General features: G+C 54.4%; 1 protein-coding gene across 1 annotated transcript in view; it reads left to right on the forward strand.

Moving 5' to 3' along the window:
• Window positions 1-16880, forward strand: part of MACF1 (microtubule actin crosslinking factor 1) — a 147347-nt gene that overhangs the window by 65140 nt on the left and 65327 nt on the right. Inside the window, 7 exon segments of the mRNA XM_040587703.1 lie at window positions 309-444; window positions 13428-13577; window positions 13668-13901; window positions 14486-14713; window positions 15072-15593; window positions 15954-16130; window positions 16621-16744. Coding sequence (XP_040443637.1) covers window positions 309-444; window positions 13428-13577; window positions 13668-13901; window positions 14486-14713; window positions 15072-15593; window positions 15954-16130; window positions 16621-16744 — 1571 coding nt within the window.

Below are 16880 nucleotides of genomic sequence, written 5' to 3' on the forward strand. Positions count from 1 at the left end.
ACAGTTGTCGTCTTCCTTATCTGCAACAGTAGCTATGGAATATGCAGCCCCTTTGTGCTGTTGGGACAATATTAATCCCCTTTAGCAGTGACCCAGCCTTGTGTATTTGGGGGTTTGATCATTACAGTGCAAGCCAGCTGTGCTGGGCACGGTCGCCCTTGCTGGTTTAGATGACCTGGGCAAGGAGTGGGGCACTGGGAGGAGAAGGCTCGTGGTGGGTTTGGTTTTTCCCTTCCCCAGAAGAGCATGGTAATTCTGGGGAGCTGGTTTGTGCAGTTCCCCTGAGAGATTTTCCCTTCCCCTTGCAGGCTTTCCCAGCCGGAGAAGGAACAGGTTTCGGCTCAGATCGGTGATCTGAAGGAGACCTACCAGGCGCTCTGCAACGACTCCACGGAGCAGCTCCAGCAGCTCCAGAGCCAGCTGGCTCAGGAGACGGAGCACAAGGTACTGCTCCCGGCTCGGTCCCGTGGCTGCACAGACACAGGTCACTCCTCAGGGTGTGAAAAAGGTTTTGTTCAGTTGCGTGTCTCGTGGCCACCAGCCACTCGCAGCCTGTTGACTTTCTTACTTGCATGTGGTTGCCGTCCCTTCACTTCCATCCGTGCGTCACTCAGAGCATCCAGGCTGGGGGGGTCCCGGGGGGCCAAGCAGGAGCTGTTTACCTGCTGCCTGCCGGGCCACAGGGAGAGTTGTCCTTCGCATCTGTTGCAAATGTCTGTTTTCATCAGAGCTCTGCCCTGTGCACAGGGGTTGGCTTGTTCACGCTTGGTGGGCAAGGGTGTAGGTGGACCTCTGTCCTGGAAAGGGTCCCCTTGGCAAACCTGTGTTCTCTGAGGAACGCCCCTCGGTGCTTTAAGCGCTGAGGGCTCCATCTCACAGCCTGCTGCCTGCAGGAGAAGGTGGGGTTCTGCAGGGGGGGGGCGGCGTTTGCCCCCTGTGGGCTTGTACATCTCAGGGGTCTGGCGAGGGGTTTGTCTCGGCTGCGGCTGAATGAAGTTGCTGTCCCCAGTGGAAGGCGACTTCATGGTCCAGACCCTCAGCTGACCCGGGAGACCGTCACGACCCATAGCTGGAGTCATTCCCTGCTCACATCCACCAGTGCTCCCAGCAGCCCCCATCCGTGTTTTGCTGGGTAGGGAGGGCTGAAGGCGCATCCTTATTGCCTCTGTTACCGGCTGTCTTTGGTCATTCACAGATATACATGTACGTGTTCTATAAGTGTATATACATGTGTCGATGGATATATTTGTGTGTTTGCTTGCTGGCTCCCTGTACTCTGAAGCAACAGCCCGCTCGGATCTGGACACATGACGCAAGTTTTGGCTGTTGGGTCTGTGAGTGAAGCCCTGGTCGAGCCGCTTGGGGGAAGAGGGCAGTAGGGCTGCTGGGTTGGTATCTGCCTGTCCAGCTTTCACCTAAAGATAGAGCCTTCCTCTCCCAGTTGGGCTTTATAGCCCGGTTCGGGCGCCTGCAGCGCTTTCTGCTGCAAGCCCTCCAGCCCTCATGCTGGCAGCAGAAAGCTGGCGGTGAGCAAACCGACCCGTTCGTCGCTGCTGAGCCATCAGGGCTTTGATGCTTCTGCTGCTGCTGCCAGGAGAGCAGCTGAGAGCAGCCTGCCTGCGGAAAGGATGCTTTTTTCCTTTTCCCTTTTCCTCCCTCCTGGGCAGGAAAGTGACTTTATAGCCAAAGCCTTCTCCGGGGCTTGCCAGGCTGTTTTCGTATAGCATGAGTGCGCTCTGGGGCTCGGGCTACGACAGTTTTCACTCATGCACTCAACCAAGCCCAGGAAACAAACCCAAGAGATGGCAGTGGGGGTAGATCCCTGTCTGTGAGTCGATCCCTGCGGCTCTTGTGCGGTGCAGTTGCTTCACTGTAGAGGGAGCATGAGGAACTCTTTAACATTTGCTTGCTGGAAACATCCAACTGTCAGAGAGAAGTTATAAAAGACAAAAATGCAAAGCAGAACGCGCTAAATTGAGCATGATGTGTCCCTGTACAGTTTGTGTTTCATGTCAACTGTTTTTAAGATTAACTGACATCCTTGCTTACAAGTTTTAACTAACCCTCCGGGATTTAAACAAACAAAACACACAAAGTGAAAGAGGACGACCTGTGTGGGGGGTTCTTTTTGCAAACAAAACAGTCGCATGCTGGACGCTAACACCAAGCTTTACACTGTGTGTGATACGGCTGAACTGCTCCATAAGGCTCTGTCTTTAACTGCTCAAGGCACACCCTGCAACTCGGGTAAGTAAAAGCCTTTTACCCCCCCTTCCCTCCCATCTACTTTTTTTACCTTTCTCTCTTTTTTTCTTTTTTTTTTTTTTTCCCTCCTCCCTCCTCTTCTTCTGTCTTTCCATGGCTTGTTCATCTCCAAACGTGCATGGCAGGGTCTGGTGATGATGGTGGAGAGCTTAGGTTTCTCCAGCAGGGTCACCCTGCCCGCACAGCAGGAGGCAGCGGGGGGATCTGTGGACCGGTGCGGTGCTGGCTGCGTCCTCTGCCGTGCCACAGCCGAGCTGTGCCGCCGGTGCTGGTAGACTCACCGACCGACAAAAAAATTGGAGGGTGTTGGGGATGCAAAAGGAATTCATTCCTCAGTCCCGATTACCTTCTCCCTATGCTCACAAAAATCTTTTAGTGTTTTGGCCAACCTTCTACCCAACCAGTGGGGCTGGGAGAAACCCAAACGTCCAAAGAGCCATCGTGTTTTATCGTCTTAATTATCACTCTCCTTGTGGGGATACCAGCAAGGAGAGAAAAGCCCCTCCAGGAACACCAAAGCAGAGGGGCTGATCCCAGTCTGTCACTGTGTCCATGCTGGGACCTCCAACTTCTTACCTTTCTCCCCTCGCCCTGTCTGCCGAGCATGGCTGCTTCCAGGCGCCGGAGCTGGGCAGAGCGGGTGCGGGGGGTGCTGCCCTGCATGCGGCGCTGCTGCATGGCCCGTCTGTGTGGCTGGGGAGCTGCCCCATGGCACGGGGGGGCTCTGGTGGTCGCCAGCTGTCCTGGCACCTGAGATCTCCTTGGGAAGCGCAGGATTTAAAGCATGGCAGGAGGCAGCATGGAAGCTGCGCTGGGGGAGGTTCTTAGGTACCCTGAAGTGGACGGTTTAGGGGTTTTTCTCGTCTGTGAGTACACAGTGGGATTTGTGTGGTCTTAACTTTTTACAACTGGAGTTGGTGAATGGCTTTGGTGTGCTTCTTGGTCTCCTTCCCTCTGTTTCTCTGTGGAGCGTTAGGAGCACTTCTGGGTTTTGCCGCTTGCTGCTTTGCTGCGTTACTGGTGGTGGATGTCGGAAGCATCTCAGTGCTGCCCCGGGTGATGGACTAGATGAGCATTAAAACTTGCTGGCGATGTACAAGCTAGCAAATGCACCCATCTGCGTGCTGTGATGCCTTTGGAGTTGCACTTCAGACACTCTGGGACTCACTTTCTAGCCTGTTTAGGGTTTTTAAACTTTTTTTTTGGGGTGTGTGTGGAAACTGAGGCCTCCCTGGAATTCATGCCATCTGAGTGCTGGAAAAGCTCGATTTTGATTTAATTCTTCTCCTTCTCTTTCTGTTCTAGGGCAACGAAGCGGTGGCAGGAGTGATCGATCTTGGCACGGTAGAAATATTCCCTGTCTTTGGTGCCATGCAGAGAGGTCTTATAGATCAGGACACGGGCCTCATCCTCTTGGAGGCCCAGGTTATCACATCTGACTTAGTTGTTCCAGAGACCAACGAGAAAGTCTCCTTGGAGAAAGGTCTGACAAGAAACATCATCGATCTCAGGACATTCCAGGTGCTGCAGGAATTGAGGGATGCTCTCCGACGGGTGGAAGAAGTCAGACGTGAAGGGAGGCAGCTCCTGCCTGTTGTTGCTGCGATAGAGGAGGGGAGGATCAGTGAGAGCGTTGGGCTGAAGATCCTTGAAGCTGAGCTCGTCACAGGGGGCTTTAAAGCCCATCAGGGCAGAGTCAGCATGGAGACAGCGGTGCAAGAAAGGCTCCTTACGCCCCAGCTTTATTCCAGACTTCTCTCTTACCTGGAGGGTAGCAAGGATTTGATTGACCCCAACACTGCTGAGAAAATCAGCCTGTCCGAGCTCGTGCACCGATGCATCGTCCACCAGGAGACGGGGCTGAGGCTGCTCCCAGTCAAGCAGCTGGCAGGTGGGATGGTGAGCTTGAAATCAGGCAGGAAAGTCAGCATCTTCCGTGCGGTCCAAGAAGGTCTGCTAGACAGGCAGATCACGGTCAGATTGCTGGAAGCCCACCTCTTAGCTGGTGGCATTGTTGACCCCAGGACAGGGCACAGGCTGACTGTGGATGAGGCCATGAGACATAATTTAATTGACCAGGATCTGGCCTGTGCACTTCTTGTCCGGCAACTTCAGACTGGTGGCATCATCGATACCGTCACGGGAGAGAGACTGACAGTTGATGAAGCTGTAAGGAAAGAGTTGGTCGCACCAAGGATTGCGTTGGTGGTCCTGGAATCCCTGTGGTCCTTCATGGGACTCCTGTGGCCGGAGACAGGGGAGATCATCCCGGTTGCAGATGCTTTAGAGCAAGGAATCCTGTCTACAGAGCTGGTTTACAAGATTTTCAGCAAGAGGCAACTCATTAAGGCTGTGTTTATACCAGAAACCACTGAGGTGTTGTCCTGGAAGAAAGCAGTGGAACATGGCATCTTGGAGAGGGATGTGGCGAAGAAGCTGAAATCGACAGTGGTACCCGATGTCCTGGCCGGTGTGCAGGTTGCTGGCTCTCCGGGCAGAAGCTTCCAGAGCGCCTCTGGAAGGAGCCCCACAGGTCACAAAGAGCGGAGTGACCCTCTGCTAAGGAGTGACGACGAAAAGCTGATGTTCCACTTGATGACCCATAGCTACATCAACATCCACGATGGCCAGAAGCTGCTTTTAGTGGATGGAGAGTTGAACAATCTCACTAAAGCCCTCATCCAAAGCCAAGAAAATGGATCCTTGGCACGCATGACGGAAGGCAGGGAAGGCTTTGAGGAGACAAAGGCAAATGCAGCTCCTGGAAGTGAGCCTTGCAATGGTTTGGCTTTGCAACAGCTTGAGTTTCCATTTGCTCCTCCAAAAGAACAAAGTGAGAAGGTCCTACCACCCAGACCTGCTTTGGAGAACGGGGAGGTGATGGGACCCGAAAGCCTCCTGTTGGAGGATGCAGAAGACGTCCTGCTTGTGGAGGAGCCAGAGCAGATTTACACCGAACAGGCCACCGTCAAGAGTGAAACTGATACTGAATTTGGAAGAGAACAAGTAACTTCTACAAGCAAGGACAAATGTCAGGTAAAATTATTGATGCCAGGACGTCCTGGTGACCTTGGCAGTGGATTTGGAGAAATGGAGGAAATGATGATTGAGGAGTCCAAGCCTACTGCAGTAGACGGAGTGGGAAGTATGGAAAAGCAGAAGGCATCGGAAGGTGGGGCAGCTGTGAAAACTGAAATCTCCGTATTGATGGATGTTTCAGAAAGTAGAGATAGGCTGGGAGTCGGGACAGAGAGCTCTCGGGGTGCGGAGGAGCCTCAGCGAGAGGCAGAACATGTTAGAGAGGTTGATTTGCTGAAGGAGGCAACAGTTGAGAATGGCATGCTGAGAGGAGAGGAGATTGTGCCCCCTAAAACCGGAGAGGCAGGGCAAGGAGAGAGGCAAAGCGAAAACATGGGAAGTGTATTGGAAGGGGAAGAAGGAGAGGGGGAAGGAGTATTAAGCGGTGAGGGTGTTGATGAAATATCCCTGTCGGCCCCTGCAGAGCAGGAGGCAGAGGACACTTTGGAAACGCTCTTGGTGCAGCTGCAGAGTGGTGGCATAATCCACGAGCAGACAGGCAAGACTCTTCTTCTAAACGAAGCGGTAGCCTGTGGGGTGGTGCCCAGCCACACAGCTGTGAAACTCATGGAGAAAATGAAGATGTTCAGTGGCTTCTTTGACTCTCATACATGTGAGTCATTAACCACTGAGGATGTCATTGGAGAAGGTCTGATGGATGAGCAGCTTCTCCAGAAGGTACTTGCGTCTGACAGAGCGATAAGTGGTGTTCTTGACCCAGGCAATAACTTTGTCTACTCTATCAAGGATGCTGCTGCCGTCGGCCTTCTGGACAAGGAAACGGCAATGAGGATCTTGGAAGGGCAAGTGGTTACTGGAGGGATCGTTGACTTGAAACGTGGCAAAAAAATATCGGTCACTTTGGCTTCAAATCTGGGCCTCATAGAGCCAGCAAGTCAGAAAGAGCTGGTCAAGTTGGAGAAGGCTTCCAAAGGGAAAGGCACTGATGAGGTGACCAGGCAAAAGCTCATTAGCTTACAGGCTGAGACCAGCGGGATCGTGGATCCTAAAACCAAACAGCCTTTAACTGTTGCACAGTCTGTTGAAAAAGGGCTCCTGAAAAAGGAAAAAGCTTTTGAGCTCTTGACCAAGCAGATCGCAGATGGAGGAATCATCCATCACGTGTCTGGAATGAGGCTCTCGGTGAACGACGCGATGAAACATGGTTTGATCAATCAAGATTTATGCAACGAACTCACAAAAGCTGAAAGCGTGTGCCTGCAGGACTGGGTTCATCCCGTGACAAAGGAGAAACTGCCCTTGCCCCAGGCGGTATCGTTAGGGCTCGTTAGTCTGGACTTCCAGAGAAAAGTGCAAGAAATCCAGGCTGGGAGCGGGAGCGTTATTGATCCTGCTTCTGGTCAGCGAGTGGCACTCTGCCGGGCGGTAAAGGAGGGCTTGCTGCCCGCGCAGCTTCTGGAGCAAGTCCTGTCATCCTCAGAAATGAGAGAAGGAATTGTAGATCCTGAGACCTGCCTGATCGTTCCCTACTCCGAGTTCGTAAAGAAATGTAAAATCGACGTTGAGTCCGGCCAGAGGTACCTGGAGGTCCATCCCTTCAGAGCCCTCAGGGACGAGGTGACGGGGAAGAAGCTCCCGTGCGCCCAGGCGGTGCGGCTGGGGAAGGTGGACCCCCTGCCCACCCTGCGGCTGCTGCAGGCTCAGGCAGACAGCGGGGGGGTGGTGGAGGGAACCGTCAGCAAGAGGCTCTCCCTGCGGGCTGCTGTGGAGCGGGGGCTGCTGGATGAGGGGATGGCCAAACTCATCGCCGCCAACCAGCTGAGGGCCGGGGGGATCGTGGATGCTAGCGGTGGGAAAAGACTGACTTTAAAAGAAGCTGTAGAAAAAGAACTGATCAGCCAAAAATTAGCTGCCAGTCTTCAGGATGTGCAAATATCTCAAGACAAAGACGGTTCCGAGGTCTGCAAAGTAGAAAACCCCCACCTTTTGCAGGAAAAAATAGAAAACATATCTCCAGAAGAGGAAGATGATATCCTCCTTACCAGTGCTGCCACTGACGGTGCTGAGCACGAAGCTGGATCTGATGCCGTGAGCTACGACACGGCTGGAGGTGCAGCTGCTGCAGCTGAGAGATCCCCAGTGATGCCAGCAGGAGGAAAATCAAAACCTCCAGCAGCTCCAGAGGATGATGGTGTAATGCATCATCCCCCAGCACAGGTTGAGCTGACTTCAGAACACCCCTCAGCATCAGGTACAGCATCTGTGCCCGCAGAGGCGGCGGTGGCAAGGGCTACGGAGAAGGGGGTTGCAGAAGGCAGCTCCCAGGTGAGAGCAGCTTGGGGGAAGGAATCGAGGAGAGAAGACGTTGATCGAGGGATGGAGGAAGTAGAGGGATGGGGTTTGGACACGGAGGTGCTTCACAGTAAAATTATTGATGGCATCTTGGAGGACGGTGAGGGGAGGAGGAGGAGGAGGAGAGATTTCGTAGGTGCGGTGGGGGTTGTGGCAGGTGAAGAGGTGGTGGCTCCCGAGCAGGCAGAGCGAGCGGGCAGCCTGGGCTGGGGCACGCCGGCAGCCCCGAGGGAATCTGTTACGGTGGGACGAGGGAGGGGACAGAGGGGTCCTCCAGAGCCTGGAGAGCCCCCTGAGGCTGGCGTCCCTGCGAAGCCTGCAGGAGACAAGCTCGCAGGCAAAAGAGCCGTTGAACACACTGAAGGAGAAACCCCAGGACTGGGTGCAGAAGGTCCAGCTGATGGGGACAGAAGGAGTGAAACAGAGCTAAAACCTCCCCGAAAACAGAAAAGCAAGAAGAAGAAAGCAAAGCAGACTGGTGTCCTGGGAGACAGCACTCAGCCGGAGAAATGTGCAGAAAAACAGTCCCTTCCTTCCCTGACTTCCAAAGAAACTCCAGGGAAGGAGGAGGAGGAGGAGGAGGAGGGTTTCATCTCAAGTCTGCCAGAACCAAAGCCCCAAACCACCCCCAGGATTCCTGCTGGCTTGGCAAGGGATGCAGCGAAGCACAGGGGGAGCAGCGGGGGTGAAAAAGGAAAGAAAACCATTTCTGAGAAAGGCAAAGAAAACCTCAGAGGGGGTCAGGTGTTCCCTGTCCCCCCAGGACAAGGGGAAGCTCGAGGGGTGCCGCAAGGTGGGATCCCAACCGGTCACGATTCTGTAGCATTGAGCCTGGAGGAGAGGGTGACCCGGGAAGACACCAAGCTGGAAACCACCAGCGATGTGCCCGGTGCGGCCCGTGCAGCAGACAAATTGCCTGATGAATTAATTATCAGGGAGGAACCCAGAGAAGTTCAGGAAGCCTCTGCGGTCCTTGAGCTTGGAGAAGAGAAACGGCAAGAGCAAACAGCGGAGATCAGCACAGGCCAAGGAGAAGCGCCTGTTCCCCCAAAATCCCAAGGAGAAGCGCCCCAGGAGAGGACCAGGCAGCTGGCTCCTGGCGATCGGGGCTTGCTCTTACCCGTGATAGTGGAGGGGGAGCTGCTGGAAACCTCGAGGGAATCCACGAGACCAGCCCAGGTAAACTGATGCTTTTTGCTATTTTGGTATTTTTGCATGAGCTAGTTTGTGTGTGTCTGATGTTAAACCTGTCCGGGGTCCTCGGCGCCAAGGACAGTCAGCACACGAGGAGTGGATGTTTGAGCTTGATGTTGCAGCATCAGCTGCAATGGATTTGGCAAAGGAGCCGGTGATGTATGAGTGAAAACACTCAAGGCTTAGTTGTGGCTTCTTTTTGCTAGAGCATTACTTATAAATGACTAATAAGTAGGATTCTTTTTTTGGCGCTTTTACTGTAACACCAGAGATCTCTTGCCATTTATAAGCTGATGTTGGAAAAAGAGCCGTGTGTTTTATTTTTCCTGTAGTAAATCTTGTAGATAACGCTAGCGAGTGGAAAGTCCATGAAATGGAATGGTGTATTAACAGATTTCTTCTTTGGAAAAAAGAATAATGTATAATCCCTTGGGGCTTTTTTTTACTGTCTGTATTTGAGGTTTTGTTTTACTGATTTGATTCTGTAGATCATGTTCAGCAAGAAGATGTGTCTGGAGCACGATGAGAAGCTGGTATCGTATCTCTCCATGCTGCGAGATATCGAGATGAGAATCAAACGGGTGCAGCCGGCGGAGCAGAATTTGGCCACCCTGCATGACCTGCTGCAGCAGGTGGAGGTGAGCGAGGCTGGGCCAGCCGGGGAGGTTATGAGTCTCAGGTTTAATAGTCATTTATATCCAAAATGTGAAGCCCATCCCTCCCCACTCTGGCACTGCCCCTGGCTCACCTCCTGCTCCCTGACTGGACAATAACCTTGTTACCGAAATCTCGGAATGAAGAACTTATCGACACCGATGTGATGCAGATAAGCAGACGCTGCTTTATTGACGGCCGGGTGCGTGAGTGAGTCCTCTCACGATCAGCGCACACCAAGCTTCAAACTCAGACACCTCATATAGAACTCATTCATGCATATTCATTAAGTATGCATGCATAATCATAGTATTTCCCGGAAATCATTAACATACTCTCCTCCCATATCCGATTCTGCGCAGTAAAGGTTAGAAAGGTCCAGAAATGGGTCTGGGGTACCATTTGGGTAGGTGGTACATGAGTCGGTGGTCGCGATCTCCCCCTGCCAGAATTGCCTTTTGCTAAAGTTCGCGGTTTCTTGGCAGGTAACTACAAGTTGTTCCAGTTGACCCTCCCCAGTTCCCATTAATTCTATATTCTGACATTTCAAAACATTTTCTACGTACAGAAGACTAGTCAAATACAAAGGAATCTGTAAAATCCCAAATTTGTTACCTAAGTTTTAAACAATGATTCTAGTCCATTCTTCTGGCCTTGGTACAGGGCTGTACAAAGGATTTCATAGCAGCTTTTGCTGTGCAACTGCAAGTTGCATTAAAATATATTTCTTATTCCAAATGATTTTATAAAATCAAATAAAGTCAATTAATTCTAACTTACTAGCAGATCTGTAACAACCTGAGCTTGGCTGAAATGAATTTTGCAGCCTGGAGAAAGACAAGCGAGTGCTGGCAGGGGCTGGAGGGTGGATGGATCTTTCTAGCAGAGAGACACAGTGTTCGGATTTGGGTCTCCAAAACCTTTCCTCGGTTTTGGCAGTGGGAGGATGAAGTCACTCTATCTTAGACATAACGATGCTGTCTTGCCTCAGGCCTTGGGCGCTGAGCTGCAGGAGCTGAGCTTTCCAGTGAATCAGGAGTTGGACGCTGTGAAGTGGATCGTGGCTAACCCCCCTGAAGAAGTCCCTGAGCAATTACTGAAGGCCTTGGAGAAGGATGCCAAGAACCTCCAGAAGTCTCTGAGCTCTGCGAGTGATGTCCTGGACTCCCAGCTGCAAAACCTTCGTGGAGCAGCAGAAACCGAAAAGGTAGATCTGGCAACTGCCCCCACCCCACCCCGAGCATCCCAACGCTCCTTCCCTGCAGCTTTCTGCTCCTTCTTTAACTGATGCATTTCTGTTTTGAAGGCTAAAATCCTGGCCCATCACGAGACTTTGCAGGGCAAACTCCAGGAGCTGCTGAGCTGGGTCTCTGGCACCGCAGAGTCGTTGGATGGCAGCGATTACCACCATGCGACGGATGCCAGCAGCTTGAGTCGCTGCCTGCAACACTACAAGGTAACCATGGCAATGCCCCTAATCCTTCTGGCTGATGAAGTTGCTATCCTCTGCGTGGAGGAGAAGCTTTTAATCCTGCTTCCCTCCTGGAGCCTACCAAGGCTTTGCCCTTACCCCTTGTGGCAGGAGGAGCAACGATATTGTATTGGCTCCAAAGTCATTTGTTCCCACAACGCGCGAGCAATCTGCTTTGGCTCTTTGGGGAACATGTTGGGATGCAGGTGTGTGGTGGGGGCTGAGCAACCAGGGGGGATTCCCGTCAGGCTGTTGAGGAGAGAGCTGCTTCCTCCGTGGGGGCTCTGAGAGCCCCCTCCATACCCGCGCTGGTCTCCGCTGACTCTACTAGGAGCCCGGGCTCCCCTCCCCGTTTAGTCATCTTCTAATGGTGGCTTTCAAGATTTGGTCAGTTGAGCATCTCCTGCTTGCTGGGACCACCTCGGCATTGAAATCAGGACATCAAAGACTTTGGGAGCCGGTGGTGACACGTGGCGGCACTGTGGACTGGACGGGGCTACTGGCAGCTCTGGGTCTGGGTGGTCACCCCTACACGCAGGGTCCACGTAACCTCTTGGCGAGGTGCTGGAGGTGCAGAGGAGCGTTGGGAAATTGCTGCGGTGGGGTGCTGTCACCTCAGTGCTGAGGGTGCTTTTGGGAGCGTTTGGGCTTTCTGGAATGTATTGTTCTGGTGACAAAGCACCTTGTTGGGGCTCACGCTGCTGCCTGGTGTCCCATCTGAAGCTGGCAGTGGCTGCAGGGTCGTTTTGCCTGACAGGTCTTTTCTCTCCCGTTCAGGAGCTGAGAGAGCCCCTCGCTGACACCAAGTCGCAGCTCGACGCCACTGCCTTCGACATCCAGTTCCTTATCTCAGAGCACGCCCAGGACTTAACCCCTCAGCAGAGCAGGCAGCTGCTGAGGCTGCTCAATGAGCTGCAGAAGGCTTTCCGGGACCTGTCGGAGCGCGTGACGGCTCGGCTGGAGGTCCTGCAGGTCTGTCTCCAGCAAGTGGAGCAGACGGATCAGGTGAAGGTTGTGAGACATCTGCTTCCTCGCTGCAGTTTGCTCGCTGAAGCGCTTCCCGGCCACAAGAGCGCACGCTGAGACACCTCGTATTTGGGATTTCGTGTGCATGCCACTCACGGTTTATGACTTCTCATTGCACATCATCAGCTTCTTCTAAAAGTCTTTCTTCTTCCTACCACGTAACTCCTAGGTGGAAAGTTGCTTTCCTCCCAAAAGACGGAGCCCTGCCGAGGTCTGGGTAGCACAGCCGGGCACTCCTCTGCTAGACATCGAGTTGCTTTGGGCTAGGGTGGAAAAAAGGCTGGTTCTCCCTACCCCCCACCAGAAAATCCCTGTGCGAAGGGCCCAACGCAGGCACCTGGCAGTTTTAACGTCTTATTTCCACCGCACAAGTCAGGTTTTGCTGTCCCAGAGAAACAGCTGATGGGGTATCGAGGCAGCAGGCAGCTGCAAAAGCAAGCCCTCAGGTCTTGCTGCAGCACCCGTCACTGCATGGATCCTCCTAGTCAAGACAGGATTAATGTGTTTTTTATTAACAATTGCTCTCTGTAACTCTTGCCTGTCCTCTCTGGAGTGTGTGTGTATATTAACCAGTTTGCTTTGCTTTTTCAGATTGAGTGTGCGCCCATCCTAACCCAGGAAGAACTCGCTTTGCAGCTGAAGAGCTCTTAAGAAGGCTCTTTCAATTTGCTTCTGTTGTTTATCTTATGACTGGGAGAAACAAGCACAGTGTTTTACACCACTTTGTACATCACCTGGCTGAAATGCCCAGTGAAACTCAAAAACCTTGATCTCCCCTGGGAAAGGGGAACAGGAACGTTGCAGGGACTCTCAGGTCACATCATGCTCAATTGCTCAAACAGGCGCTTCTGTGTTTTGTGCTCTGGCAGCAGAACGAAGGACCTGGATCAGCTACAGAAACGTTTTCTCTCTCCCCGGCTCCCTCTCCAAGCCCAGGAGCAAAAAGCCAGCCTGCTTAGGTTGTGTGGGGCTCCACGCTGGTGCTGCCTGGCCTCAGGTTGTTGTCACCTCCCATGAGCCGAGTTTCTGCCCCAGTTTTAATGTTTGTAAGGCTGAATGGAAAAGGCACAGGAGCTTCTGGTTGAGCTGCCCTGGGAGAGGAGTGTGTGACCTGGAGCGTAGCTCCACATCGGGGCTCCATGGGCTTCTCAAAGAGCAGAATGAGAGAAACCTGCTCAAATGGTGACAAACGTGAAGCGGGCAGCGCCGGCTCGGCAGGGACTGGGCGCCTCAGCCCCGTTCCCGCAGCGTGTGAGCCGGAGAGGGAGCACGTGGAGAGCTGCAAAAGCCGTTTTCTGTGCTGCATCCTCATCTTCAGGAGATGCTCTAGCTGTAACCTCTCACCTTGCCTTTCAGCGATGTGCTGCGTGACCGCAGGTGCAGCACCGGTCCTAACTGTCCCCTCTCCTCTCCCCTCTGCCCGCAGACGCTGCAGGAGCAGCAGGCAGCCCGGGCGCAGAGCCTGGCCGAGCTGAGCCGCTGGCTGTGCCAGGCAGAGGACACCCTGGCAGAGCAGCAGAGAGCAGCCAGCGAAGGGGACCTGTCTGCCTTGCAGCAGAGGCAAAGCGATGTTAAGGTCAGTGCTTTAAAAAATGGGGACCAGAAGACGGAGAGGCTCGGCGCTGCCTCGGGAGCGCACGGGAGCCTTACAGCATCGTCTGCCTAGGAGCTGCAGAGGAGCATGCACACCCGAGCCGCCTCCTTTGCCAGTGTCCTGAAAAGCACAGAGGAGTTTTTGGAGGAGAACAAGGCGAAGATGGAGCCTGGGGAGCTGGCAGCGCTGCAAGAGAAGCTCCAGCGTGCCAAGGAGCAGTACCGGTCCCTGCAGGAGAGGACAGAGGTGGCCCAGAAGGAGCTGGAGAGCGCTGTCACTGCTGCAGTGCAGCAGGAGACCGAAAAGGTAACGTGCAAACAGCTGTAGCCCCTGGACTCCGCTTGAGGCGGACAGTGAGGTCCAGCTGGTGCAGTTGGATTCATTCAAGGTCCCGGCAGCCACCCAGGTGATGCAGCGTGAAGCAATTTGCTGTTCTGTCGCCGAGGGGAAGTGGCCCCAGGCATTTCCCTTGTGAAACGCCTCGAGAGTGGCAGCGGGGAGGAAAGGGAGGAGTGGAGGGCACCTTGCACGCTCTGCCTTTGGGCTGACCTGTAACAGCAGCATCAGGCACCGCCACGCGCTGTGAGAGCGATGCTGGCACCGCGTGGGTGCAGCTGCAGCCCCTCGGGTGGGGACCCTGGGTTGGATCAGGGTGAGAGATGCAAGGCAGAGGAGAGGCTGAGTTTATTCACAGCTTCTTTGCATCTTATCCCCCCATCCAGAGAGGCACAAAGTGTTTTGGAGGTTTATGAGCGTTTCAGGCATTTGCTGTGGCTGGAAAACTGTTCGGGGGTTTTTCTTCTGCTGATTTTTGTCTCCCTCCCCCGTGCAGCAGTTTGCTGAGTGTGCATGGTCCAGGTCATCCTTATCTGGAGCCTTTGTGCTTTCAGGTGAAAGCTGCCAAAGAGCTGGAGGAGAACAGCAATAAGATCGATTCCCTTTTGAACTGGGTGGCATCGCTGGAGCAGAAGGGAGGGCTCCTGGAGTACAGACCCCACCCCATCGAGCAAGCGCCAGGGGTGCGAGCGGGGACAGGCCCTCGGGATGTCCCCGATGGCCACGTCGTGGGAGCAGACAGTGCTGCTGAGAACCTGGATGAGCAGTACGAGAGGCTGAAGGTCAGGACTGACACCTGGTCCCTCTCAAAGCTTTCTGCCCGACACGCTAACCCTGCCTCCGGCTGCTGATGCAGCTGGCAGCCCGACGGGGTGTTGGATGAGTCTGGCCTCCGAACCGTGTGTTCAGGGTGATTTTCCATTTGGGAGACTTGGGAAGTCCATGCACGGTGCCGTCAGGGTGACGAGGGAAGGTCACAGAAGGGGTCGCTCCCTGTGGGCAGAGCAACCCGCCCGTTTCCCACCCTCGTGGTGTTCCCCCACTTGCTGGTGCTGCGGGAGGGTGCGGAGGCTCGGGCGGGCTGGGTGCTGGTGGGCAGAGAGGTCACGAGCATCACCTCCGCTCGCCGGCATCTTTCAGGTGCGGCACCAGGAGCTGCTGTCCCAGCAGCAGGACGTCATCCTGGGCACGCAGTCGGCTCAGGCTTTCCTGGACAAGCACGGCCACAGCCTGGCCGGGGAGGAGCGGGGTCGGCTCCAGGGCCGGCTGGCGGAGCTGAAGGACCAGTACGCAGCTTCCCTCTCTCAGTCGGAAAAGCGGCTGAAGCAAGTGCAAGTCCTGCGGGATGAGCTGCAGAAGTTCTTGAGGGATCATGGGGAGTTCGAGGCTTGGCTGAAGCAAGCGGAGCAGGATCTAGAGGGGATGTACAAGGGGGACAGCGATCCCGCAGCCCTCCGGCAGCTGCTGCTGCGGCAAGGGAGCTTCTCGGAAGACGTCATCTCTCACAAAGGCGACCTGCGCTTTGTTACCATGTCGGGGCAGAAGGTGCTGGATGTGGAGGGAGCTGCTGGGGACACGGCGTCTCAGCTGCTGATGTCCGGGAGCGTGGTCAAGAGCAAGCTGGAGGATGCCACGCAGCGGTACACCACGCTACACTCCAAGGTATGGCAGGGGCTTTTGCAAGGCTGGGAGTTGAACCCCGGGTGCTGTTTTCCTCCTGTGCATGTGGAATGAGCAGGGATGGCAGGTGGGCATTTCTCTTGGGTGTCTGGCTGGACTTCTAGCACATATGTAGCTCGTAGAGGACAAGAATTATCTTCTTCAGGGCTTGGGCAGGAGTAGCACTCTGGCTGGGTGTTGATCCACATGTTGTGTCCTGCAATTCCTTTAACACATATGGCAAGATTTATTTTTTTTCAATCGTTTTCTCTTTCTTGATGACTTCTGTGCATTTTCCACCGGTGCCCAGCTTGCTCTGTGCCCGTGTGCATCCTGCCGTTACGTCTTGTTGCTCCTTTGCAGTGCACCAAGCTTGGCTCCCACCTGAACACCTTGCTGGATCACTACCAGCACTTCCAGGAGGCGGTGGAGTCTCTCGGGACGTGGCTCCAGGAAAGCGAAGCTGCCGTTGGGAAGCTGCTCTCAGAGACGGTTTCTTCAGATCCGGCCGTTTTGCAAAAGCAGCTGGCCAGCACTAAGGTACGGGGTCCGTGGGGCAGCTCCTGGCAGAGCGTTGGAGCCTGGATGGGAATTCGGCTGCTGCTCTGAGCAGTCAGCAGCGGGAAAGACTCGCCCCGTTGGCTTTTTTTTTTGCTGGTTGGATGCAGAGATGCACCGGCAGGCTCAGCAGGTCCCGGCACTGCGGGGCAGGTGGAGCCAGGCTCTTCTGAGAGATGCTCTGGGCCAGGACCGGGGTTGCAGTCACAGACTGCCACAGGGGACATCTCTGGTGACATTCCTTTCCCTGGAGGGTGGCTGGGTGGTGGGACAGCCCACACCTCCTGCTCCAGCTCTGCCTGCAGCATGGGGTTGCACCTTCCAACCTACGTTTTTTATTTTTCTTGGTGATTTTGGGATGAAGTGGACAGGATCCCTCAGCAGGGTTTAAATGGAGCCCTGAGCTCCCTGCGGGTGCAGGTCTCTTGCGTGTGACCCATCGCTGATTTTGCCTTGTCTTGTGCCAAAGCAGCAGCTGCAGGGAGACCTCGCTGAGCATCAGGTACCGGTGGAGAAGCTCCAGAAAGCGGCTCGGTCCCTGCTGGAGGTGCAAGGGGAGCCGGCGCCAGACCACAGGCACGTTCAGGAAACAACAGGTACAGAGCAAAGCAGCTGCCGGCGTCAGCAGGGATGCTTGGGGAGAGCGTGGAAAGAAACCAGGGAGGGAGAGAAGATGAAGTCTCCCACTCTGGGGAGAAGATGGGGCGAAGGCGTACAGCAGCGTGTCTTGTT

This window comes from Falco naumanni, chromosome 3 (genome assembly GCF_017639655.2).
Source record: "Falco naumanni isolate bFalNau1 chromosome 3, bFalNau1.pat, whole genome shotgun sequence".
In the NCBI taxonomy this organism is placed as follows: domain Eukaryota; kingdom Metazoa; phylum Chordata; class Aves; order Falconiformes; family Falconidae; genus Falco; species Falco naumanni.